We start from the raw sequence: 26,302 nt of genomic DNA, 5'->3' as shown, positions 1-26,302 counted from the left end.
ACGGAATAGGGTAGGAGTAAATGCATGCTGGGAGATTCATGGAGTCAACTTGTGGTTTGTCGGCTTGTCACGGCAGGATCTGTAATAACTCCTAAGCATTTTGTCAGAAGGCGCAAACGGTAATTTATATTTATTGTATTTACTTGTTGTCTTGTATTGAAAAGTGGAATTGCGGTGATGTATGAGCCGCTGTTTAGCGGTAATATCATGGATCTTTTAGAATGTCTTGTAAGATTAAATGTAATGCAGGAATTTAATAATATGTTTATTTTATAGTTTTTCATGGTGTCTAGAAGAATAAAGACGGAATAAACTTCACCATCTGTCAGGCGTATGTTTTCTGTACCAAATGAAGAACTTTTGGAGCTGTTATATCTTGTATAGTAAAGGTAACCTTACAGTAAATGACTTCTGCTGTGATCTGAAGCTATATAAAAAATTTTATTAAATAAGATTAAATTTACCTTCTGCGAGGGGCACCCTAATATAATGATATATATAATAATTATAATATAATATAATTATATAATTATAATAAATGTAGTATAATTATAATTGTGCCCTATTCAAACAATAAAGAGAAACTACATGCAGCACTGAAAAACTATTCCACGGCCAAAAAAAATGTAAACATTCTTTCTATATCAGAAGATAGTCTCTGACTGAAATTTCTGTAACAGGCGCCGAATGGGAAATCTTTATATAAACTGATAGCAATTAACCTAAGAGTGCATGCTTGGATTGTAGTATCTGCATGTACTGTGGAACTAAAAAGAATCATAATCAACATATATAATTACGTAAATGAAAAACAAATACGTTGCATTTTGCTTAATAGTTTTGCACGTTGCCATAATTTATATTTAATTTAAAGTATGAAGCACCCAAGCAAAGTTTTTGTTGAAATAATACTCAAGATTCTTAAGTCTTAGCTCTGGCACAGTGGTGGATCTAGAAAATTTTACATGGGGTGGCGAGAGATTTTAACAGAGTGGCATGGAGGTTCAGTGAGAAACCGACTATCATTCAGAATCGTGGAGCTCAGGAGCATACTTACACTGAAAAGGTGACAATTTATCTAAGCATTTGGACTCTCATGGTTAAAACAATGCTGATTGTACTTTTCATTATCACTGACCAGTTGTTTTTCTTTGTTGTGCTGTGCAGCAGAACGTTTCACAAACATATCCAAATTAAGAGCCTTTGCACGCTGATTCTCAATGCTCAGCAGAGTTTCCAGGTCCGCGGTGTTCATGCCCAATTGTGCTATTTTGAAAACATAGTTTCGGGTAAATATTAGGTCATGGGTTGCGGATTTTTGGGCTGATTTCATAATGTTATACAGCAGCAGACTGCAAGGGGAAAAAGAAACTAATTATTATCAGTGCAAGTGGCTCCTAATCCTGAGTAATGCTGAATCTCTAGCCACCTAAAGTAAGAGACAGATGCACACGGAAAGCAGGGCTGCCGACTACCTTGCATCTAGCATGACTTTCACGCTCTCAGACACTCACGCAAGGAATCTTCCACTATATTATTCCACTATAAGCCTAAATGTAGCTACATCAGAAGCGTTGGTGTAGTTTGCAAACCCTACATACCATTTAGAACAGGGGTCACCAACATGGTGCCCACTGGCACCAGGATGCCCCCAAGAACCACATGAGTTGTCCACGGACCTGTTCTAAAAATACCACAACTCACCAGTGGGCAGTGACTAAAATTTCATTTTATCTTGTTGCTATTCTTTTTTAATCACATTTGTATTTATATAGATTTGAAAATGACAATATCCAAAAAAGCATTTAAAACGTGTTTATTCTACATGAAGTTTAGATAAGTTTAGGTAAAGTCTGTTCTGGTAGCCTTTGTATGGCTCAGTACCCGTGAAGTAGCTCTCAGTTTCAAAAAGGTTGCTGACCCTTGATATATAGTATACCCCAATCATGGGTGATATATCCTAATCAGTAAAATAACAGTCGGCTAAATTCCGCATAGTGATCTCATTAACTGCGTGTTGTTGCTGAAATACATCACACAGACGTCGGGGGAATGTCAAATCATCAGAATATGTAAGATTTATACATTTGGTTAAGTTGAACGCATTTGCTGTTGAATGCAATTCCTATCACATTAACAATTACTGGTTGAAAAATGAATTGCTGTTAGTGTCTTAAATCATACTGCTGTAAAAGTAAAATTTACAAGAGAAATCAATATGCTTAGAATATGGGTTAAGATGGAAAATAATTTTTCCATCCCAATCCCAATCATGTTGATGCAAATTTACAGCAGTGTGGATTCTCAGAAAAAAAGGTTCTCTGACATAAAGATCAGCAATACAGTGCAAATAACATTTAATTTCACATTTATACAAAAAAAGGACAGGGCATTTCGATGATAAAATCTGTAGTGAACAATAAGTCGCATCAAAACAAAACCTGGTATTCGGTCATGCTACCTTAAGGTTAAACATTACTTTGTGCAAAGTTCCTTGTTCTGAAATAAATACTTTCTGCAATAGCACATCCAACCATATTCACACAGTCTTTATCGTTACTTATTTATTCAGCCGTTTTTTTCTTACTGACAGCATCTCATAAAAAGGGTCAGTGCTCACAGCAGCAGTGATGCTCTGTATCCACTTGTCCTTCTCCTCAGGGGTTGGCGCCGAGATGCGGTACACCACATGATTTCCCTCTCCCAGGCGGCCGTCCGCCTCCGTTTTGCAGGCTTTCATCAGCTGTCTGCTGTTGTTAGGGATGTACAGTTCAAAGCAGTTAGGCTTCCTGAGATCCTTCACCTCACGGATGCTCAGATTCTCCAGCGGAATGATCACCCTGGGTTTCTTATCCGTAGTATGTTTAAAGTAGTAAAGGCAGTTATCCATCAGGATGAACCACCTCCTTTTCCATGTATTCACCCGTCCTCCTCCCATTTTGAAGAGCCAACCCTCTCTGTCAGGGTTGAAGAAGGCATTGTTCCCATTGTCTTCAGGAATCTTGAATGGCTCATTCTTTATGCTCTTATAAAGATTTCGGAGGAGATCATCTGGCAGGTTGCCTCCATCATTGATTCCTCGATTCATGGAGATGAACCTGTCCACACTGGGCTTGTCTCTCACATTTGGATTATAAAGGCTAGTGTTTAGCATGATTATGGAAAATGAAAGTACATAGCAGGTGTCAATGTTCTGGAAGACTCCAGGATTACATTGACAGTACCTCTGCGCAAAGGCCTCCATCATCCTGTCAATCTTTTGTGCTTCTCCTGGCAGACGGAAACTCCAGAGGAACTGCCTGAGAGCCTGTACCAGGTTGAACCCTGCGAATTCATGAAGCCCAAGAAATGTTTGGAGGACTTGGATATTGAAGTCGTCTCTCTCACCCAGGTAATCCCCAATGGCTGTTTTGTTCAGCCCCTCTCCCTTGTATAGGAGCTGGGCGATGTCCTCAGACGTGTGCCGGAGAAGATTGTTTTGTACCATGAACAGGATACCCTTCTTAGGGTCCATGTTGAATTTCTTTCTTCCCATGGCGACATGCCTATTCTTTTCTAAGATTTGGCTGCGTTTGGTGCTGGATTCAAGGACCTCCACTTCCATGAGGGCCTCTCTCAGCGCCTCCCGCAGCCTCTGGATCTCCAGCAGAAGGGCTCCTTTCCTCAGCCGGATGTCCTCAAGTTCAGAGTGCTTCTCTGGACTCAGGTCCATGGAGACTGCAGCAGACAGGAAAAGGAGATCGTCAGCGGGTGTGGAGCTCAGCAGGTTGGCCATCTCTGCCAGTTTGGTTGTTGGTTCAACTCCCATGGCAGAGTAATCGTAACATTGTTAAGCCCTTGAGCAAGTCCCTTAGACCCAAGTGCTCTGACCCCAAACTCTCCTCACTTCGGACAAAAGCATATGCTGAATATATGTAATCCCAAAGGGCAGTTACAGAAGACCCCAGGACCGGAGTAACGTGGGAAGCAATTACTGATGCCTGGAAGCTTTGGGGCATGCAAATAAACTGCATCCAAAGGCAAATGGCTAATAAAGAATGCTCTGAATGCCAGGCATTCGTCTAGCAGTGAGATCGTAGAGATAATGAATAAAGATAGAAAGTGTGAATAAAGATAAAACATTTTGATTGTATTTGCGAAGCGATGCTGGATGCGCTGAGCTCGCCGGGAAGGTCATGTGGTCCGCATTCCCTCCCCATGCACACGTGATCAGCTCAATCACACCGAAATTGTCGGTTTGCTGCCCTTCAGGGAAACAATCTAAAGGGTGTTACGGGAAAAGTAATCGATGCAAGAGCCAATGATGTTCTCCTGGTGCCTACCCGTGTTTATGTTATCGTTACTGACACAAACAATGATGAACGATAATAAGCATTTATAAGCCATGATGACCGCACCATTAACGTGGAGTTGCACTAACGTCTGTTTTTATAGCTAACCAACAAGTCAAGCTCTCACCCTGGTAATGCAACAGCGCCGGTTAAACAATACGTTTACACCGAGTGCTTGTGATCAGTGGCCTGTACTACGAATCAGGGTTACTGGCTTATCGGGGTAACTTGACGGATTTAAGGTACCACAGTTTAAATGAATTTCATATTTGTTCATCGGGATGTCTGAATCGGTGCTAATCAGTACTACGATGCCAGTTATGCAATGTAGTTTTGATAAAAACTTTTCTGTCATTTAACATAAGAGGAAAAAAATAATTATACTGTAGTCAAATTGGCTGATATAAAATGGTTTAAAACTGTGACAAATTTTGCCTTTTTTTTACAGTGTATACTTCCAGTCACAAGGTAGCAGATACGGATTTCTGAAATAGCAAAGATAAAGGTCAATGATTAATATCCCTCATCTCTTTTAAAACGATAGGTAAGATGCTGTTTTGATATCCTGTCTAGGGTTGGAGTGTAACAGTATTCACGGGAAAGGGGAATGGGATAAAGGGACAAACAGGGTGAGGGCAAGAAGGGAACACCAGTGGACAAAGGGATATTTTTGTATTTTCATTTTTTTTCCATGTATAATACTGACACTGAACAAATAACCCAGTGCAAAAGACTTTGGGACTGACCACAGCCAAAATAACAAACAAAATCCCCAACTATCAAGTGCGACCCACAGCTAATCTCACCTAAGTGCAAAAGAAAAGGAAACCAAAAGACAAACACTCCACCTCACTCCCTGACCAAATAAACAGAGTCCAACACACACTTGCAAAACAAAATAGCAGTCACTCCCTATGCAGCAATACAATCACACATACATAACTTACACACAAGTCAAAGCAACGAGGGGGCTAGTGAAGACGTAAACCAAAGAAAACCAAGCGGGGAGACAGCAAGCCAAACTGAGGTCGCGGGGGGGACCGGAGCCTGTCCTTGGAACAACAGGCGTAGGCAGGAACCAACCCTGGGCAGGAGTCAACACTCTGCAGGGCGCAAACACTCACAACTCAGATTTGCCAATTAACCTACCCTGCGCACTTTTGGACTGTGGGAGGAAACCGGAGCCCCCGCTGGAAGTCTTTCACCATTCACCACATTATATTGCCAGAAGACTGAAAATTAGATATCAAATACTAGAGTGACATAAAAACAAAAAACAAGTTTGCTTGTAATGAGACGCAAAACAGAAGATTATCTCTTTTTATATTTTGAGAAAACATTTTAACATTTATCCAACCGGTCAAATGGTTTAATACTTCATACAGCAGCATTTCTAAACTCATTCCTCTGCCCACCAGACAGCTCCACGTTTTTGCTCTGTCCCAGATCCCTGCATGCATGAACCAAACAGTCACCTTTTACTGCTGTGCTGAGAGCTTGGACAGAGCAAAACTGTGGATCTTTGCAGTGGGGTCCAAGGACTGGGTTGAGAAACCCTGGCATAGAGGAGACTGCAGTGAGAGCCAAGAAAAAAAGAGATTAGAGAGGAAGGTAAAATGCTTCCTTTAACATGGCAAATAAGCTTCAAGTACAGACCCTGTGCTTCCATTACAAACAAAAAGCCTGTATGACCCTCCTAAACACACGTCAGATTAACTTAATCAGGGGAAATAAGCATAAAACTTGGCAAAGACTAGACTATGAAAAAGGAAGGTGAACATCATACTTACACGAACTTCTGCTAAAGCAAATGGACAAACCCCTTTTAACTGAATGAAGTTACTTTAAAAAATTAATAATCCAAAAATAAATCAATAAAAATTAAGAAAAACACAATCATGCTTTGAACTAATACTGCAGTCAGTCCTAAATGTTCCCATGACATTCTTTTCGTCACGATGCACACTCGGTACATACTGGTTAAAAACCATTTATAATCCTTCATGTACCAGTCTATGATGGAGCACCCCAACCTGGGCCACCCATCCAACATGGCAGATTTCTGCCCCCTGGCCCCGGAGACTAGCAGACTAACCTCAGGAAACAGGGAACCAGGGGGACATGGGCCGCTGACTGGATGGGCGGCTCCAGAATGAGGTGAAGCAGAAGGTAGACTCCACAGCAGAGGACCGAGGAATGTAGACCAAAACCAGGGAACCTGAAGTGGCAAGAACACAAACCAGGACAGACATATAAAACCCAAGCAAAGGCATCAGTGGCACAGCCCACCAGCTTGTGAAAGATGGCTACCTGGCATCATGAATCCCTTAATCAAAAACCTTTGTGGTGGCAACTTTGCCACCCCGGACTGATCCCTCCTAAAGACCTCAAGTTTCAATGCAAGGTTTCTGAAATGTTTTGAAACATCAGTCCATGTGACTGCTGTGGTATTGTTCCAGGCAGGGAAAACAACTTAGGAGAAAATTTCCGTGCATGTTGGGTGTTTGTGGTACTGTTGGACTGAGGGGGTAATTGAGTGACAATTAACCTTTGAGATCCAATTATATTATTTAAACAGGTTAGTAGTTAGACAGTGTGATTTAGATGAGGATAAGGATGTTTTATTGTCATTACAAAACGTGTTCTACATGAAGGGAACAAAATGAGGCACTCAGATCCGGTGTATTAGCAAAAATAAAATAGAAATAAAATCGAAAGAACAATACAATGAATTATATGGTAAAAATTAAAGTAAAATAGAATAAAGACATTAAGATAAATTCCATTAAACCCTCTGGGCCAGGCGCTCTGCCACTCTGCATTGTATTCTTTGCATGTACAACTTTGTACTCCATAATTTTAATATTTTATCACGAAGCCTGAAGAGCAATATGAACTATATCATGCTTTAAGTAAATTGTCTCATTCTTTATTTGACTAAAGTATATTTAACTTCTACAGAACTTTGCAGGCTCATCTAGGATGGAGAATTTCTGCTGCTGAGCGCATTAGAAGAGATTCTCAGAGGGAGATACGAGTCCTAGGTGCCTGCTGGGTACATATTCAAGACAGAGTTAGGACCGACTCCAATAATTCTGCACTGTCTCCCAGATTAGAGGAAAAAAATGTATTTTACTGAAAATTTCATTTATGAAATTTTACCTTAGACTTGGTCAGCAGCCATGTGGATAAATTTCAGAACTACAGACGGTCTGTGGGTTGGGGGGGACAAGCAGGTTGGCCGGTGGGGGCACGCGGAATGCTCCTGGGGGTGTGGTGGGTGTGCTTATATGATTTACAGGAGCCGAGGCTAACAAAGGCACTAAACTGCACAAACAGCCTCCTGTATGAAGTTTTACATGAAAAGGGGCCATGGGCTTGTTGGCACTATGTTTCTTAGCAGACTGACTAATACAGCCAACTGGACCGTCTACCTCTTCAAAAACATCAAAATGGGGTCAAAATGGCCCCATCTGTGTTAATTTGCATCATTAATTATGGCATAAATCAATACATTCCAGATGAATTTTAAGGTATTTTCAACAAAAGCCTGTAATATCATTTTCGACCACCATGTGACACCACAAGCCATTAGAAAACCACTAAGCTGTCAATAAAAGATTTGGCAGAACTGAAAATATGATGTTAAATGTATCACAGTGCAATAGTTTTAAAAATAAATCAATGACTTTGCATGACAATTTTATGTGTTTTGTCAAATAAAAAACCTGAAGTATTTGAACAATTTTATGTGTTTTGTCAAATAAAAAACCTGAAGTATTTGAACTTGAACTGATACTGAGCAAAATATTACCTCTTACTTATATGAAGGTTCGCATTATCTATGATGTAGAATAAAAGACACAAGTAAACAATCCATTTCTTTGTTTTAAAGAAACAGATTAGCTAAGAAAACCAATTGCCACCCTGTGGAATCAATGTGCATCACCTGTCTGTTTGTGGCCACTGCCCCGTGTACAATCTGCCACTGAAGATCCACCGTGTGCTTCTCAATGGGGGGCTTGTACAGGGACCTCCAACATCCCCGCGGGGAAGATCCAGGCCTCAACAAACCTGACCACCTAGAATCTGCCAGTCCACTCAGTGCCCGAAAATGCAGCACTTTAACACAAACCTGGAACAGACCTTTCTCAGACAAATCTCTAAGAGCCACCTGCTGAGGAGACACGAAAGAGAGCAGCAAACCCACCTCCTCCCGATGACCCTCTACAGCAGGAGGGAAAAATGGGGACTACTGCCTCCTCCCAACTCAAGCACATTCTTAGTTGCCTCTGGTAGCGTGCAGACAATGTCCTCCAAAGCTCTCTGAAGAAGTCTGGGGGAGGGGGAAACATTTCCGCATGTAGGGGGCCAGTGGCATTTCATTATTTACAGAAAATTCCATAGAGCCAATGTAGGAACCTGAGGTCAGTTTAACACAGGTCACTGTCCGTGGTGCTGAAACCTTTACTTGATGGGCTGGTCCTGAATGAATACAATGGTTGGCCAGCGTGCCTCACTATGCGTTTCCACTGACTGACACCTTCACATGTAATGTGATTGTTAACAATGAGGAACATTTTACAAGTTACTACAGGGAGCAATATTTACATGCCTGTAGCTATCATTTCTCACCACAGAAAACCCAAAAAAAAAGAAATAAGAAATACATTCATGTTATATCCAATATATTACTTCATCATTTAAAATCACAAAACATATCTGACTGTTAATCTCTATGTTTTAATAATTTCAATAGCATTGCGTGATTTGCTTATTTTTTTCAAAAGCCACTGTGGAAGCGAAATTTAAAGAAGTTTGGTCCCCTTATAACAGCATTGGGTAAGAGAGCCGAGGGCTGCTGGGATTGTTCTCAATGTCTTGTTGGTGCCGTGTGGGTTGTGCTGCACAAACAGCTTCAAGTTATGAGATAACATGAGCAGATGCCATTACGTCATTAGTGCTGCACAAGATATTGTCATGACCTGGCTCAAGGCCATAAGAAAAAGTGGGTCAGTGTTAAATCACTGTGACCTCACACCTCTTCAGATTGCAAGCCCATTTAAATGGCACAGAGGTACACAATGGGTGGCCTGTATCTGCCTCACTTAATGTGCACCAAAGACCTCATATGAGAACCACAAGAGCCACCCCAGATTTACCCACCATCATGAGAAAGACTAAGACCAACATGGATCAAATGGCCTATTTGGGTGTACAATCACCCCCAGACCACTCTGACTGGCTTTGGGTTTTTGAGACAATATGAGAAGGGCAGGTGCCCTTTGGCGTGGAATGTCTCCGATTCCTGTTTTTCCTTCTTCCTCTTTTTGTTTTCTTCAAGTGCCAACAAGAGAAATTAATGACAATGCCAAAGCATCTGTAATTGCAACAATTTTCTAGGAGAAGGGGTGTGTTTTTTGACACAAGTGCCAATATTTTTGGCCATGACTGTAATAGTTATTTGTGATTTGTAATAATTATTTAATTTTATCGATCCATCTACTTACCTACACTAAAAAATGTACTGTTGGATGTAATTAATTTTAAGACTAGTGGTTACATGAAATTACTTTCTAAGAACATCCATCCATCCATCCATTATCCAAACCGCTTATCCTATTGGGTCGCGGGGGGTCCGGAGCCTATCCCGGAATCAATGGGCACGAGGCAGGGAACAACCCAGGATGGGGGGCCAGCCCATCGCAGGGCACACTCACACACCAGTCACTCACACATGCACACCTATGGGCAATTTAGCGACTCCAATTAGCCTCAGCATGTTTTTTGGACTGTGGGGGGAAACCGGAGTACCCGGAGGAAACCCCACGACGACATGGGGAGAACATGCAAACTCCACACACATGTTACCCAGGCGGAGACTCGAACCCGGGTCCCAGAGGTGTGAGGCAACAGTGCTAACCACTGCACCACCATGCCGTTCTAAGAACATTTTATTTTGTAATTCAAATTTTTCTTATTTTTCAAACCAAAAAGTTACAGCACTCTCATATAATACACTTCAGCCATTCACATTTATAAAACAATATGACCAATCACTAGTTCAACCTCCCAGCCATTTATCCTTCAAAAACATGGCCCTAGAAACATTCCCACATTTTCATTATACCTCGTTTCCCATTTAGTCTGTCCAACATTTTTTCATATGAAGCTGCCTTAATCATCTCATTGGTCCATTCCTTTATATTGGGGATTGTTGAGGATTTCAAATGCCTTAATATTACCCTCATGACAGTTGAGTCCCACCATCACAGCCTTAAACTGTTTATTATTCACCTTTGGCAATTCCACTCTATCTCCTAGCAGAGAGAGTCGGGTTTGCGGGGTAAAGTAAAGCCTAGCCATTTGTCCAGGAGACCAAGAACTCTACCCCAAAATGGATATACCTGAGAGCACTGCCACAGCATGTGTAAATAAACCCCCATCTGCCTTCTAAAATTCCAACACTGATCAGTATTAATTAGTCCAGTTCTATTTAGTCTAACTAGTGTCCAGTACTATCTGTGTATAATTTTATACTGAATAAATTTACCTTTTACTTCCCTAAAATATTTCCCCACTCTAGAAAGTATTCTTGACCATTCATCTTCTGCATTTTAACACTCGTGACTCAATGCCTCAGTTGCAAAAACTTCCAAAAACTCCCTCCTCCTCCTACATCATACTTACTCTTTAAGTCTGATTATGACATAAACATCCCATTTACGAATAAATCCCAGAGAGTTTTCACCCCTTTGGGTTGCCATTGTTTCCATACTTTTTACTATTTGTATTTGAGGATTGTGCCAAATTGAGGAATATGGCTGCATGTCATGTGATACTTTAAGCTTCTTATGTATTTTGATCCATATATTTCTCGAAAAAGATATTATCGGGTTTGTGTTTCTTATATTGTCCCCCCATTGTGACAGAATGTGCAGAGGTTGAAATAGTGAAGCCAAATTGCTCTCGATAGCTATCCAGTCCACATCAGAATTCACATTCTTCCAGTGATAGTAGAGTTTGGCTATTTCAAATGACATGCTATATAATCTAACATCTGGCAATCCTAGACCTCCCTTGTCTCTGGGCGAAGTAATTTTAATCCTAGGTTTATTCTTTCCCAACAAAAATCTTTTACTATACTCTCGTACTGTTCAAATATCCTTTCCGGAATATTAAATGGAAGCATCATAGAGAGATAATTAACTTGAGGCACCACAACCATTTTAGTAACATTAACCTTCCCCCCATAAGGATAATTTCAATGCTTTCCATTTGTCCATATTAGGTTTAATTTTGTTCAATGAGGGTTCAAAATTCTGAATTATTATTTTGTCAATATATAAACAGATTTAAATTTCATGTTTATAGTTCAATTTTATGTTATATAAACAAAATAATTTTAATACAGTGTATTTTTTTTATTAATTCAACAGCACCCATGTTCAATCCACTTAAGTTTGGAAGGTGTATTGGAAGGTAACGCAGATATTTCTTAAGTGGGCATCCAGAGATATCGTCTCCCCTCCAAGCACCCCTTTTCTCCACTAGTTCTGTATGGAGCTCAACAGGAGGAATGGAGAGGTAGATAAAGGGGTTAGTCTCAAACATAATGTAATAAAAAATAAAGAGTAAATACAAGCGCCATGAAGGGTGTATTGAGTTCCAGCAGGCCTTGACTTACAGTAAAGGAATTGTAAGGCAGACATGCTAACAAAACAGCTTTACATTCCCAATTCCAAACCATTAATGGGCAACCTTAGAGTGACGACGGCTAAAAAAAACCTTAGCTATAAGCAGGAACGAAACATTGTGAAAAGCCAAGACTCCACATGAAGGTAAATTTGATCCTCCGCCTATCGCAGTAGATGCGTTCCAGACCCATCAGCGATAGGTGAAAATCCACGATACAGAAGGATCATATAATTTTTTTTTTAAGTTTAAGCCTTAAAATACCCCTCCCACATGCTTTAAACATATGTAAACTCATTAAAACACATATATCGGGCTATGTTAAATGTCGGGCTAAGGATATGAGTAACATAATAATAATAATAATAATAATAAAATAATAATTTTTAATATGTATACACACACACAACTTTCTCTCTATATATGTAATGGAATATATAAAAATAAAAACATATATGGCTCTTACACATTCTTTTCATCCTTCTTCATGTAGCGTACTGTTGATTCATTCAAACCATAATGGCGAACGCCATCCGCATAACGCTTTCCTTCCCGAAGCACATCCAGAAGTTTTACCTTCTCCTGAATGGTCAACGTCTTCCATCGTAGGGCTTAGAACAAAACGAAAACAATCGGACCACAAACAATGTACGGGATACGCAGAGAATTGTGAGGCGTCGGAGGAAAATCCGCGATATAGTGGGGAATCGCTGTAATGTGAATTCTGCCAATCCTGGTTTTCAGCACCATGGACAGAAACCTGTCGTTTATAGGGACCTATTATGCCCATTTTCACTGTTCATAATTGGATTTTTATGGTCTGCTAGAATAGATTCACCCTTTTAATAGGTGATATCCTAGAATCCAATATATTATTGCAGGGCTGTTTTCATTTGATGTTAACCAAATGTGATATATTTATTTTTACTTTTGATATCTCGTCCTTTTCCCCTTATCTGATAAGAGCCGCTGTCCGCTGAGACAAGCTGGTGTGTTTTTACTGCTCACTGAAAAGTGGGTGGTGCGGACATTGTGTATTACATCACACTATGAGACAGTCACTGATTGGTGGGCTCTGAGGGGGCAGTGTGACCTGAAAATCATCCATCAATCAACCCAGGATGGGGGGCCAGCCCATCGCAGGGCACACTCACACACCATTCACTCACACATGCTCTCCTACGGGCAATTTAGCAAGTCCAATTAGCCTCAGCATGTCTTTGGAATGTGGGGGGAAACCAAAGTACCCAGAGGAAACCTCATGACGACATGGGGAGAACATGCAAACTCCGCACACATGTGACCCATGCGGAGACTCGAACCTGGGACCCAAAGGTGTAAGGCAACAGTGCTAACCACTGTACCGCTCCTGAAAATCATGAACCATTTTAAATATTGAAGTATTTTTGAAATATTTATTAATTTTAAATATTTATTAAATCAAAACATTGGGCAGTATACATGTTATAGGTACTTATTAATGAATTCTCGTTTGGCTCTCAACGGAGGCGGTCGCACTTCTTACCCTCTCCCTCCCCTTATCTTCCCTGCTTCGCTCCTCTCGTCTCGTCTAGTCTACTGTCTTATACTGTGTCTGTGAAGAGACTCTCTCAGCCCTGCTCTCCAAACTACGAAAAATTATGGATTTGATCAGCTGGTCTCTCAACGCAATTGACACCATCTTCTCGACGAGAAGCCTAGGGTCGGGGGAACCTGACTGTCCTGCAGGAACGTACGCAGCTGGCTACACGATGGACGGATGGGAGCGGTGGAGGGTCGTGTGCCTGGCAGCTCTTTCCGTGGAGGACATTGAAGACATCTACTTATTCGGAACCATGATTACAGGTATTATGCTGATTGGATTAGGCATTGCCCTGGTTTATCAAAGATTGAAGAAGACAGTGACAGCCTCTCAAAGCCCCACTAGGCTGGCCGGAATGATTGATGGAGTGGGCAGAGCTGTTAGCACTCAGACTGTGCAGACTGTGCAAATGGATCGCAAACTGGATAACATCGTGGAGAAGCTAACAGCTTTGCAAAAATTATTGGATGGCGGAGATCAGCGTGGACATTAGAGGAGCTGGAAATTTCAGCTCCTCGCATGGAAACCCAAACAACCTTATTCTATCAAGTATTTGGCTCCCCCATATCAGCACTGGCCTTGGCCAAGGCTGCTGCTGGAACTAACAACTCCCCCAGAAGAACAAGGCAGTGAGACTCTCTTGCATTCCTCTCCCCCAATCCCAAGGACTTACCCTCCCCCCATCCCACGCCTCCGCCGCTTCATACCCCCAGCGTGAACAGGCGGGTCTGACCAGCGCCGTTTCTATGGCAGCAGGACCGGATGGCTGTCTGTCTCTGCTGGGTCACCTCCACACCCCCTTTCCCCTACCCGTTGCAAGTCGTGTCATTTTTATGTAAGGTGTAGTGCCCATGTGCTTATGTTGCTGAGGTGTTTTTTTCGGTTCCCACAATGTACTCCCTACTGGAGTGCAATCTGGGGGGTGTTTTTTTATTCTCCTCCTCTCCCACCATGTTATCTTGTTTCTATTCTTCTCACTTCCCCTGTCTCCCGGCCGGTCTTCCCCCTACTGTGATGTCTGTGTATATGTAAGGTCGGTTGATGGCCTGCTCTTCACCGGTACTTGTGACTGGTGCCATGGTATATTGCATCAGCAATAAAGGGCTTTTCCAATCCAATCCAATCCAATCCAATAAGCAATATAATAAGATTCAATTTTGCTTTCACTACTTAAAGCGCCAGAACATCGTATTTGAAAAATTCAACAGCAATATCTCTTACCAGAAATCAGGAACAGGTTAAGAAAATCCACAGACTTCGTCGCGAGCAGTTTAATATACGAACTATTTCCTTCTACCCAACTCCACACACCAATAATATCACTGCGCAGCAGATATTGCCAGGGAGCTCGCGCTTGTGTCTAATGCGCAGTGATACGAGTAGTGTACTTCGATAGAAGCCCGACATTTCTACGGCTGATATTTCCAAACCTGAACAACTCCCAGCAGAACTTTGATGAATAGATAGCATTAAGGCCCCTCTAAAATATCTTTTTTATAGTTTTGGGGTGAACCTCCCATTTAAACGAAGTACATGGTGGTGCTCATGAATTTGAAAGCCTAGATGCCTCACCTCGCTTTTCCACAACGAGTCAGCAGCGCCACCATCTTGGAGCGATAATTAGACATAAACAAGCAACATGTCAGGGTGTAGATGGAAAGATCTTTTAGCCATAACTTCTTTACTAATTAACGCATTTATATCTTACAATTATGTAGAATAAATAAACAAGCCCACCACTACTGCCCCCCCCCAAATTTATGTAGTATTGCTCATAGTATTCTCAACAAAAACTAATGCTAGTATCCCGTCAGTGTCACAGGCAAGTAAACATGTTATGTATCTTATTTGACCGTACCGCAGATTTTTTTACCTGTGAAATGTGGTTCCCTGTTTTCTAGTTTTAACATTCCTCATGTTGTTGCAGTTTCGAAAATAGTCGGTTCACTAAGTCATATCTATGAATCCTCTATTTCACAATTACCATGCCAACATCGCGTATCGCCCAAGGAGGCACACAGGGTTTCAAAGCTATGGCGGTGCTGCCTACGCTACTACCAGTCACATGACACAGGAGCTACCGAATACCCGCCAATCGGGAGCCGGCTAGATCAACCACGCCCACCCGTCACATAGAGGAGAGTGAGGCGAAAGAAGCGAATCAGTTTAAAAATGTCACCATTAACGCGGTATTTAGTAGTCTGGAGATATTTTACTTTAAGCAAGGCACAAAATAAAGTTGTAGTATTTGTAATAAAATTTGAAGATTAGCCATCCCCAAGGAGCTGACAGGAAAGCCAGGTACAGGTTTAGTCCTCCTTAATCAGCTTGTCGGTTACTAAATGTCGGCAAATAAGCTTGCCTTTTTCTGTGATTTTTTTTCAGTTTAATTGACACTTAAAGAAGTAATCTGAGACCTGAGATATAACATTAGCAACGATGGTCATTTTTTACACTCATGGATTTTAACATTGAGGACGTGTGTCACATGTCATTTTCACATAGAGGGAGTTTAATTGTTTTTATCTGTGTCTGTGTGTCAACATATGTCTATTTAGTTATGTCACTGAAATGTATGATTAGTATTGACATTTCCATAGACTACTATGTTTTAATAAAAATCTATGATCCTTTGGGAGTTGGGCAATAGAACGGAATTGTAAAGTATCAATAAGAAATACTATTAATGAAGTAGCCGCCATAACCTTTTGCTTTGTATGAAGTGTGCATACAAAACACAAATAATGCAGTTGTACTGTTATGTATATAAATTTAAAAGGTATACTTGCCAGCAAAAGATTGAGTTAATAAAATTAAATGAAAAGTATTAAGACCCCTTGTCATTCATAGTATTATATACTTCTTAATTTTACAAAGACTTTTTTCCTATCATATTTTTTAGTTTTTGAAGTTGATAATCTGGAAAACTGCTGCCTGGGATCAACTATCCATTCTTGACTCTTGGAATAGGAATTGAAGTCGAATCAAACAGCCTTACAGCACCCTCTTGTGACATACAGTAATATGGAAAACAGAACAATTACTAACTGAACGCAACATCCCCCCTTTACTTATGTATTCTTCTTCCTGCAGCAGCACTGTCTTCTATAAAAGTCACGCTGTCACGATCGCGGTCGGGCGAAGCGGCGATCGTGCGGGCAGGCGTGGAAATAGCAGGCAGACAGGTGAAGTCGGGGCAAAACCAGGGATTTAATGGGCAAACGAGGACTGGAAAACGTAGCACACCTACAAACATCAATGACGGACAAGGGAAACCGGGGAGACCAGGACTTAAATACACAGGACTAATCAAAATAACTAGACAAAGCTGGAGACGATCAGGGAAATACATGTGGGTAATCAGGGGGCGTGGCACACACGAGGAGCGGACGAGCCGGGCATGACACACGCCTTACCTGTAACATCCATCCATCCATTTTCCAAACCGCTTATCCTACTGGGTCGCAGGGGGTCCGGAGCCCATCCCGGAAGCAATGGGCACGAGGCAGGGAACAACCCAGGATGGGGGGCCAGCCCATCGCAGGGCACACTCATACACCATTCACTCACACAAGCACACCTATGGGCAATTTAGCAACTCCAATTAGCCTCAGCATGTTTTTGGACTGTGGGGGGAAACCGGAGTACCCGGAGGAAACCCCACGACGACATGGGGAGAACATGCAAACTCCACACACATGTGACCCAGGCGGAGACTCGAACCTGGGTCCCAGAGGTGTGAGGCAACAGTGCTAACCACTGCACCACCATGCCGCCCCCCATAAATTCATTTTTCCATTTTTATTTTCAATAATATTGATGTTAACTCAGCATCTTATTTTCAATGTTGAAAAAGTCACTTTATATCAAGGTTTCGCCACCATTAATTTTTCAATATTGAAAAAATGACCAAAAATCAATTCAGTTTCAATGCTGATAATTTAACACTGACCATAATTCAATGCATTTAACTATACTTCAACGCTGAAACAATAATATGATGCTATCTGGGCTATGAATAATTATTTCAATTTATATACAGATTCCAAGCCCATATAGGTGATACACAGGTACGTAATGGGCGTCTTATGTCTGAGGTAGCCAGCTACTGTGTTTGATAACCCACCATCATAATAATAGTTTCCTTGCACTAGTATAAACCAATTGATCCCTCTTGCAATAACCTGTGGTATGAAACTGAATAAAATGTATCGTACCAGTCTTGGGGAAAACCAGTGAGAATCCACTGTGAAACAGCACTGCGCAAATTCTCATGTGTTCCTAATGACAAGGGCAAGACTGGTAATCAAATTAGCCTCTCAGCAGGAGTGTTAGTGTAAAAGCAGGGCTTATTGACACAGATAATAAAGCTTGTTAGAATGCGTAACATAATTATTTAGCTGGGCCCAGAAGAGGTGAGAGCTCCCCTAGTGGCTACAGGAGTGCATTTTCCCCAAAGCAGGTATAATGGATGGTGGTCTTATTGCTTTTAGACCACAACTTGGGATAGAAGAACAAATCTAATTATTTTCCTCATTTAATATTCAGATTTTAATTGGGCTTAAATTTTAGAGCACAGTGTGTTCTAGGATGGTACGTTATGGATATTAGTCTCTACCACATTCTAACGCTATAAATCCGGACCTTTTCCTATGTTTGATTTGGTGGCTGCCAGGCGTTCTGAGTAGTATAGTGACTATGGTAGGCGGTGTGATTCCCTAAGGAATTTTTTGTTCTGTTCTGTGTGGCAAATACATATAATGCTGACATTTTTCCTGGAAGATTTGGGATTTTTCATCCCGTGCCTTAAGGTATTTCTCTCCAGCTCTAGGGAGTCTCCCCCGAAAACACCAGTCACTCACTAGCCTTAGACTTATGCTTGCTGACTTATTCAACACCATGAAGGATTAACAGAAAAACAGAAACCTATTAAAAGGCTGCACCATATCATGATATGCAAATAAACATCCAGCATCATTGTTTCACAGGGAAGTACATTATTTATTGATAATTATAACCCTAACCCTTACTTCTCAGCTTGACAAACATAAGGTGCGGTGTGTGAACATGTGAACTGGTTGAAATGCAAGTGTCTCACAGTCAATGCATAAGACTTGAGAGCCCTGACTTTACTTATATAGCCCACAACATGTTTATGATTCATAAATAAATCTGGCCAGCAAATCGGTCTTTCATTTTCCACAGAATAAAAAAAACGATAATGTTATCCCGCTGATAATTGCAGGCGCGTTTCACCCCCGGCACTGGCTGGAGACACAGGCAAAAGGCATACAATCTTATTGAGGTACAAAAATTATTCCATCTACTCTGCACTTCTGCATAACTTCCATCATAGTGCCAGTTTTTGCCAGATCAAATCTGCAATCAGAAAATTACTGCATACATGCCTTTATATTACGGTCAAGCGGAGAGTCAGAGCAGTTTCCATAGAAACAACGTAAACAAACTTTACCGTTTGAAGCACAACAAACTCTGAGTGAAAATGGCGCAGAGGTGAGTAGCTTGTTAGCTCTCCAAAATGTCTTTGAATTCTTCAACTGATGTTGTGCTACTTCGATTATTTAGCCTTTTATAATATAATGACATAGTAAATGTCTATAATACAATAAAAAACATTACATATTTTTTTAATATTACATATTTTTTAACGTCATTTAAAGTGCAGTGGTTTTTATTGCTACTGTGGTTGCTAATATTTAAATAATGACAGACTATTTGGTTAGTAAATTCATCTCAAACATGCTAGTTTAGTAGGGCTTCCCAACCTTTCGATGTCCGCGGATCGGTTTCCGTCGTAGAAAAGTGTCACGGATGGGTAAGACGGCGGTATAATTTGGGGGTTCCCACGCCGAGCGGCGGGAGATTGACGGTGTATACGGACATGCGGGGCTAATGGCGTATTTCCGTACATCAATACGGGCAGCTTTCTTTCCAAAACGGCGCGATCCCCTAATAAACGGGACGGCTGGCTCCTCTACCCCCGGTTGTCTGCCGCCCGGTGCAATACTCCGCGCGGACGGTACCGGAACCCCGACCGGAAGTTGGGACCCCCTACTGTACAGGGTGGTAGGTAAATTGTTAAAAAAAATTGGGGCATTACTTTCGGAGTAGGCTAGATGCTTCTAAGTTTATCATTACATCTCTTTACATTGTTACACAGGATTAACACTTTCAAATATTCTTAGCTTGGTTAGTGTTAACTCAGTTCTTGGTAGTATTCATCTGGGTATTCATTTGATGTGGAGCACAGTTGTTTCGTATTTGATTCTAGTTATAATTTGGTGACACTGTTTAATATGCTATTGCACTTACAGTATCGTGCATTTTACAGTCGATTTTTTTTGCAATCTTGCTCGCTGTTTCTTTTATTCTTTCTTTTTTATATATGTGACCCCTGTAATTATTTATTATAATAATTATAACAATTGTATTTTCTGTATGGTTGAAGAATTTCCAGCTCTTTATTTATTTTATTATCTCTCTTAAGTACTGGTTAATCTCTCGTTTATTCCCCAGAGAGCGAATTGAGAGAGCTGATCGATGGACCAACACCCAACACTGGGAAGCCTGGAACCTGTGGGATGAAGTGATCAACTGGGGAGAAGGTGTGGAGGAGTTCTCACCAGTGACACTCCCCACTGTCCAGGCTGGGGGGGTTAAGGGGGGATTGGGGGGGTCTACTGATTTGGGTAAGGGAGGGGAGAGTGTGGGAAAGGATGGACTGCTAGCCAGCACTAGTATTTCATCTCAAAGTCTTCAGAGTAATTACGGCCTTTCATCTGAAGACTGGGAAATTTATAAAACTTGCTACCTTAACAAAAAAAAGAAAGTCAGGAAGGACCGGACAAGCCGGGGGGAGGGTGAGGTAAGGGGGCAGAGTAGTGAGGAATATGTGGAGGTACCAGAGTGGGGAACATTTGAGGGGAAGGCCTCCAGGGTTGTGATGGAGGGGACAGAGGCTGGTATTAGTATGATGGATATGCTAAATGGAGGTGAGGAGAATGGATGTGAGGTGGGAGTGAATGTGGAGGAGGTTAAGGGAGGAGGAGGGAGAAGTACAGGGAATGCTGTGGAATATGTGGTGTCACAAGTAGGCAGAACTTGGCTAGAACCCATCCAGGAGGAAGACCTTGAGGAAGATGAAGAAACAGATGAGGAGCTTCAGGAAGCAGAAGACACTGATGCTGCCACAGTGGACAGTTGGCAGTGCATGGCGGCATATGTAGCCAGAATATGGCTGCAGACTTTACAGGAAGATGGACCTGAGGAAAATGAAGAAGCTGATGTGGTATTCCAGCAGGCAGAAGATGCTGATGCTACCACACTGGTCAGGTTTCAGTGTATGGTGGCATCTGAAGACAGATCACAGCTACTGACTATACCAGAAGAAGGACCTGAGGAAGAGGACGAGACTGAAGTGATGAAGACAGATAAAACAAAAGAAGATGCCGATGCTGCCGAGAAGATCTACAGTGAAGAAGAAGTATCATTCCATGTGAATGCCGAAGATCTTTCTGAAGATGATACTGAGAAGAGCCACAAGAAGAAGAAGATGAAGTGGTGCTTCTTCTGCTGTCCCCTGCCCTTCAGAAGAAGTAGCAAGAGGCAGTAATTATAAGGTTGTGAATTCAGGTTTACAAATGACTTAAAGCAGTAATATAACTGCATTATTGACACCTTCACAATGCACTGTAATGCATCCATAAATATATTATAGACATGGGTATAAATATTGAAGAAAAAAAAGCATAACACATTATAGCCATGTTTATTATGGATTAATGGCCGATATAATGTATTATGAAGATATTTATTGTGTATATATAGATCAGAGCATTCATAATGCATTATCAAGATAGCTATAATGTGTTATGCCTTTGTATAAGTATTTACAGCCGTGTTTTTAATACTTTTATAAATGATTCATAAGGCATTAATTGGGTATTTATTTATTTATTAGTTATATGACTGCTTTAAGTAAAGTTAAGTAAAGTGTTTATTTTCTTTTTCTTAGAATACCCGTGTTAGAGCCCTGCATTGGGACTGGGATCCCGCGGGACCCAACGGAAAGTGATACTGTTTAAGTGTTAATGTAGCTATAAGATACGATAGGATAAGATATGCTGAGTTAAAATATAAGATAGGCTAAGACGAAATATATTAATATAAGCTAAGTTGAAATATAATAAGATAAGATAGGCTAAGTTAAAATATAATAAGATAGGTTAAGTTAAGATATGACAAGATAGGCTAAGATAAAATATGATAGGCTAAGTTAACATATGATAAGATAGGCTAAGTTAAAATATGATGATAGGCTAAGTTAAAATATAAGATGGGTTAAGTTAACATATGATAAGGTAGGCTATGTTAAGATAAGAGATTTGCAATAAAACATATTTACTTTTCAAACTGTGTCTTTGTCATCTTTTCAGTGTTGTGTCTGTCTTTGTTTGATAATTTCGAATCGTTAATTTATATCTGAGACTCTCCTAAATGTCAATAAGCAGAGACGGAGGAATGGGAGGAAGGTACGGTTAAGTATAAATGATAAAGTATTAAAATCACAGTGCTACCTTATTTTGACGCAGAGAAAGTAATTTCAGTGTTACTACCACATATGAGTTAATGGCTGCAAATGTTGGTGTTACAAGTGCTGGTAAATAACGCGGCGTAAGTTTAACTCCGGTGTGTTTCTGAAAAACGCACCGCCTTCTGCCTGCTGTCATTCGGCGAACGTGTAGGAGGCTATTCTGGTAACAGGTAAAGTTGTCATTCACGCGCATTACCTGTTAGTAAGTGTTTTACTATATCACACACTTTACGTCCTTTATAGTTGTAGTCCGGAGCACTCTGTATCCATGCTAACTAGCTAGCTAATGTTAACATGACGCAGTACAGTCTTCCAGCTTGGGGATTCCCACCCCTGTCCGCGGCCAGTATTCCGAAGGGGGGTTTGCGGAGGTGTTGGTTGCAAATGCAAACGATCCCTTCATGTTCATGTGTTGTGTTCTAATGTGTAAATAAAAGATAACTATCAAATTCAATGTTTATGTCCTATTATACTAGATAAGACTAAAATAGTTTGCCCTGCATATGGATGCCATGCAGTCAGAGTATGATCAAGACAGGGTGTGAGTGTGGAAAAAAGACAAATGTAACAGTATTTGAGGGAGGAGTGTGAAGGAGGGAAATGTAGGGAGAAGGAGGTTCCTCGGAGCTCCAAGATGTGTTTGGCTGTAATAAATCTGGAATATAGCTATATGACATAGTTTTTGATAAAAACAGCATTTATTTTTTAGGTTTGTCGAGCTCCGTCAAAACAATTAGAACGAGTCCATTATGTAACTGGAACCCCTCTCACATGTAAACACAGTGACACGCTACAGCGTTGGTTTGTTGTCTGAGGCTATGATACTGACCACAAACACATTCTCAAATTTCACTGCACCAATCATAGCATATGCAGGCAGAAAAACGATAGCAAAAAACATTCAGCATAAGACTCTAAAACCGTCTGTAATGTCTGTGTTTATCCAGTGGACCATAAATTAAAATAAGCTTTCCTATTTCAGTTTCTTTCAGATGTTATAAAGTAGTAAATAAAGAATCATATTAATTAACCATGTATTACTGACTATCAGACAACTTCAACAAGTTACCAAATGGATGCAAAATCAAAGATATTCATTTGCGCCTGGCACTAACCATGTATTCCTTCACAGTACTAAGCCATAGAAAGGGCCCCAATGAAACCCCTGCATTCCTGCATCGCAGATACTCTAATCTCAGCATTTATAAGATTATATTTGTACTACCTGCCAATTTTTATATTAGACGAGACTAAAAATTGAGAAATATCTATATGCAGAAGTAGTTTTTCCTGATAAGAAGGATAATATCAAGACTGTCAGCATTTACAAATCGAATTATGACACATCTGAGTAGCCCAGACTGTCCGGAAAACAAAGCCGTACAGCATATGTGGCTGACTAATGTACATACAGTGTAATAAGTTTATAATCAAATGGATAGAAAAACGCTCAATAATAGACAGGATTCAGAGGGTAAATAAGGTGCATCATGTGGAAGAGAAGTTAGGTGGCGTTGGGGTGCATTGTGAGTTTCATCTGGTAGCTAGAAGGGAACAAAAAGGGCTTTGGGGGGGGGGGGGGACTTCTCCGGCGGCTACATCGCTCTACCTTTTTTTAAAATGATTTATTTAAAAAAAAATCTTTTCTCCTTACACTATAATGGCAAGTTTAGGACTAATACAGTACAGTCATAGCCAGTGTCAAGGATTCTATGCATTGCTACACAGAGACAAGTCCAGATATTGAGCCCAAGGCTAAAATTGTGGTTTACTTACAAGTGCACTTTGCTGGGCAGTGGGGGTGTTTGTCCTTCTCTGCTCACATTTTCCCCTCTTATCCTGTCTTCTCCTCCGCAGCACTTCCTCCTTCTCTCTGTTGCTCCTATATTCCCTCCCCTCCAGTCATCTATGTTCTCCTTCCTCTGCAGTCTCTCCTCTTCTCCCATTCTTCAGTTATACTGTCTTCTCTGCTCTCCCTGTATCCCTCTTGTCTTCTGGTCCTGTCATCTCTTCTCCAGTCATCCCCTGCTTCTCAGTCATCTCTGCATCTTTTCTCTCATTTGTTTGCTTATTCTTTGATTGTTTGTGTTATTCCTTAACTCACCACCCCATGCTGGATGAGTCTTGATGTTTTTTGTTCTTTTTAAAGTTAGGCTTCTTCCTGTTTTTTGTGCCATATCTTCTGCCCTCTTCTGGTTGTGGCAGTGCATGACACGGCTGGAAAAATAGGGTTTTTTACAACACACACATCAAAACCAAAAGGATCAGGATGGATCCAAAATAAACAGCAAATGACCAGGAATGAACTAAATGATGGAATAAACACAACTAGAGAACTATATACATACATACATACATACAACATACAGCTATAATGAAGCATCAAAGAACAGAAGCAGAACAGGCACTTAAATACACAGCTAACAAGACACAGTGCAGGACAGTGAGAATCATAACCAATAACAAGGACTGAGGGCAACCCAGGAACAGGTGTTACAGTTAAACAGCACTGGTGAAATCAAAGTGACCTTTCAGCCACATGGTCAGCTCTGCATCGCCCTCTGCTGTTTGCATTAGAAGCTGCTTGAAATTCCCACTCTCCTTACCAACACCTCGAAAAGCCAGGCCTTGCCGTGCCAAGTACTTAGCTCCAGAAGATTTTTCCTCACTTGCTGCTGCTCTTTCCAGCTCATCTGAAGGTTGAATATTAACAGGATTGATCTTCTGAATCCATGTCATCAGTGCTAATCTGTGGCACTGCCTGTCTTTATGTGCACTGAATTTCCCCAGTGCCTTTTCCAGTTTCACATGCCAGTCTTCACAAGAGCTGAATGTGTCTTTCATGCCAGTTTAGACATTTGTGTTACAAATTATTTTGCACAGTAGAAACAAAGAACCCCCCTTAAGACGAGGGGGGGGGGGGGGGGCTGTAAGGGAGCCCAGTGTGATCTTTAAACCATTTCTCCTGAAAGCAGGGTCTCCTGTTTGATAGACGTGACATTTACATTTGGCTGATTTGGTGAAGGTCCAAGCTCCTCCCCCCTCCTCCCTAATACACCTTCATCTTCACCTGCCTGTCTGCTCTCTCTCTCTCTCTCTGTCATTGACTCACACTCAGTCTCCCTGATTAAATGCTGTATCTGAAATACACACCACAGGCCAAACTAAGAAGCATATTAAACTAACATCAGGATCAGGCTGCTGTGACGTCATTATTCACTCTTAACCATCAATATTTGCTCCTTTTCTCACTCCCCTCCATGTCGCCTGCATTCTCTGCCGTCAGCAGCCTCTTGCTGTCTCTCCCTCTTCATCTTTACTCTCAGCACAGCAGAGTTTACATGAAAGCAGTTATCAGTAAACAAGTGGTGCTTCTTGGCATGATGCTCAGGAATGGATTTCTAAGGATTTGTTACCTGAATGAGAATGATTAATATATGAAGAACCTTTGACTCACATACTGTATACGTCTATCATCTGACTGGCACTAATTATCTCACTGTCTGTACTTACTTTCCTGCTTTTCTGTGGTTGCCCAAAACCTCACGATTGTCACACTTCCTCTTCATGATGACAAGCTACTCACTGTGAATAAAAGTTGACTGTAATAAAACTACCTGCATTTACATCACACATTAATAACGCAAAATGCCTTAAGTAAGCAAGTATAGCTTTCTACAGTAATGGAATATAAAATTAATTAAACCTATTACTGTCTACAAAATAACACATTCAGCACTGTATCAGACTTTACATCAGCTTTCTGACCATTATAAATATACCTGAGTGAGCACCGTTGTTAGTTTCTAGGAGAATGTGCAGTTAATAACATTTCCAGGTAATTTAACCAGCGTAACTGCACATGAGGCAATTATTATAATTATAAACGTAGTAGGGGTAGGGGGCGCTATAGAGCGAAAGGGTGACTACGCCACTCTGTAACTGTCGCTAAGACGGTTATTTTATAATCACCTTTTGCTGGTTTGATTTAATATAGAATGTATACTGTGAAATGTATGTCAGTGCCCTCTGCTGACTATTTAATTGATCCGTGTTAACCCTTGAATACATGGTTAGGTG

General features: G+C 41.0%; 2 protein-coding genes across 2 annotated transcripts in view; both read right to left on the bottom strand.

Annotated features, from left to right (window-relative positions):
• The window catches only part of LOC125722598 (uncharacterized), a 114,037-nt gene that overhangs the window by 43,462 nt on the left and 44,273 nt on the right, over positions 1-26,302 (bottom strand). The window lies entirely within an intron of this gene.
• The window catches only part of LOC125722565 (cytohesin-2-like), a 41,328-nt gene continuing 17,366 nt past the window's right edge, over positions 2,341-26,302 (bottom strand). Inside the window, exon 2 of the mRNA XM_048998737.1 lies at positions 2,341-3,717. Coding sequence (XP_048854694.1) covers positions 2,561-3,712 — 1,152 coding nt within the window. The 5' untranslated portion in view covers positions 3,713-3,717 and the 3' untranslated portion in view covers positions 2,341-2,560. The remainder of the gene's footprint in view (positions 3,718-26,302) is intronic.

The sequence above is a fragment of the Brienomyrus brachyistius genome, unplaced genomic scaffold (assembly GCF_023856365.1).
Source record: "Brienomyrus brachyistius isolate T26 unplaced genomic scaffold, BBRACH_0.4 scaffold40, whole genome shotgun sequence".
Classification (NCBI taxonomy): Eukaryota; Metazoa; Chordata; class Actinopteri; order Osteoglossiformes; family Mormyridae; genus Brienomyrus; species Brienomyrus brachyistius.
This window is presented reverse-complemented; position numbering and strand designations above follow the sequence as displayed.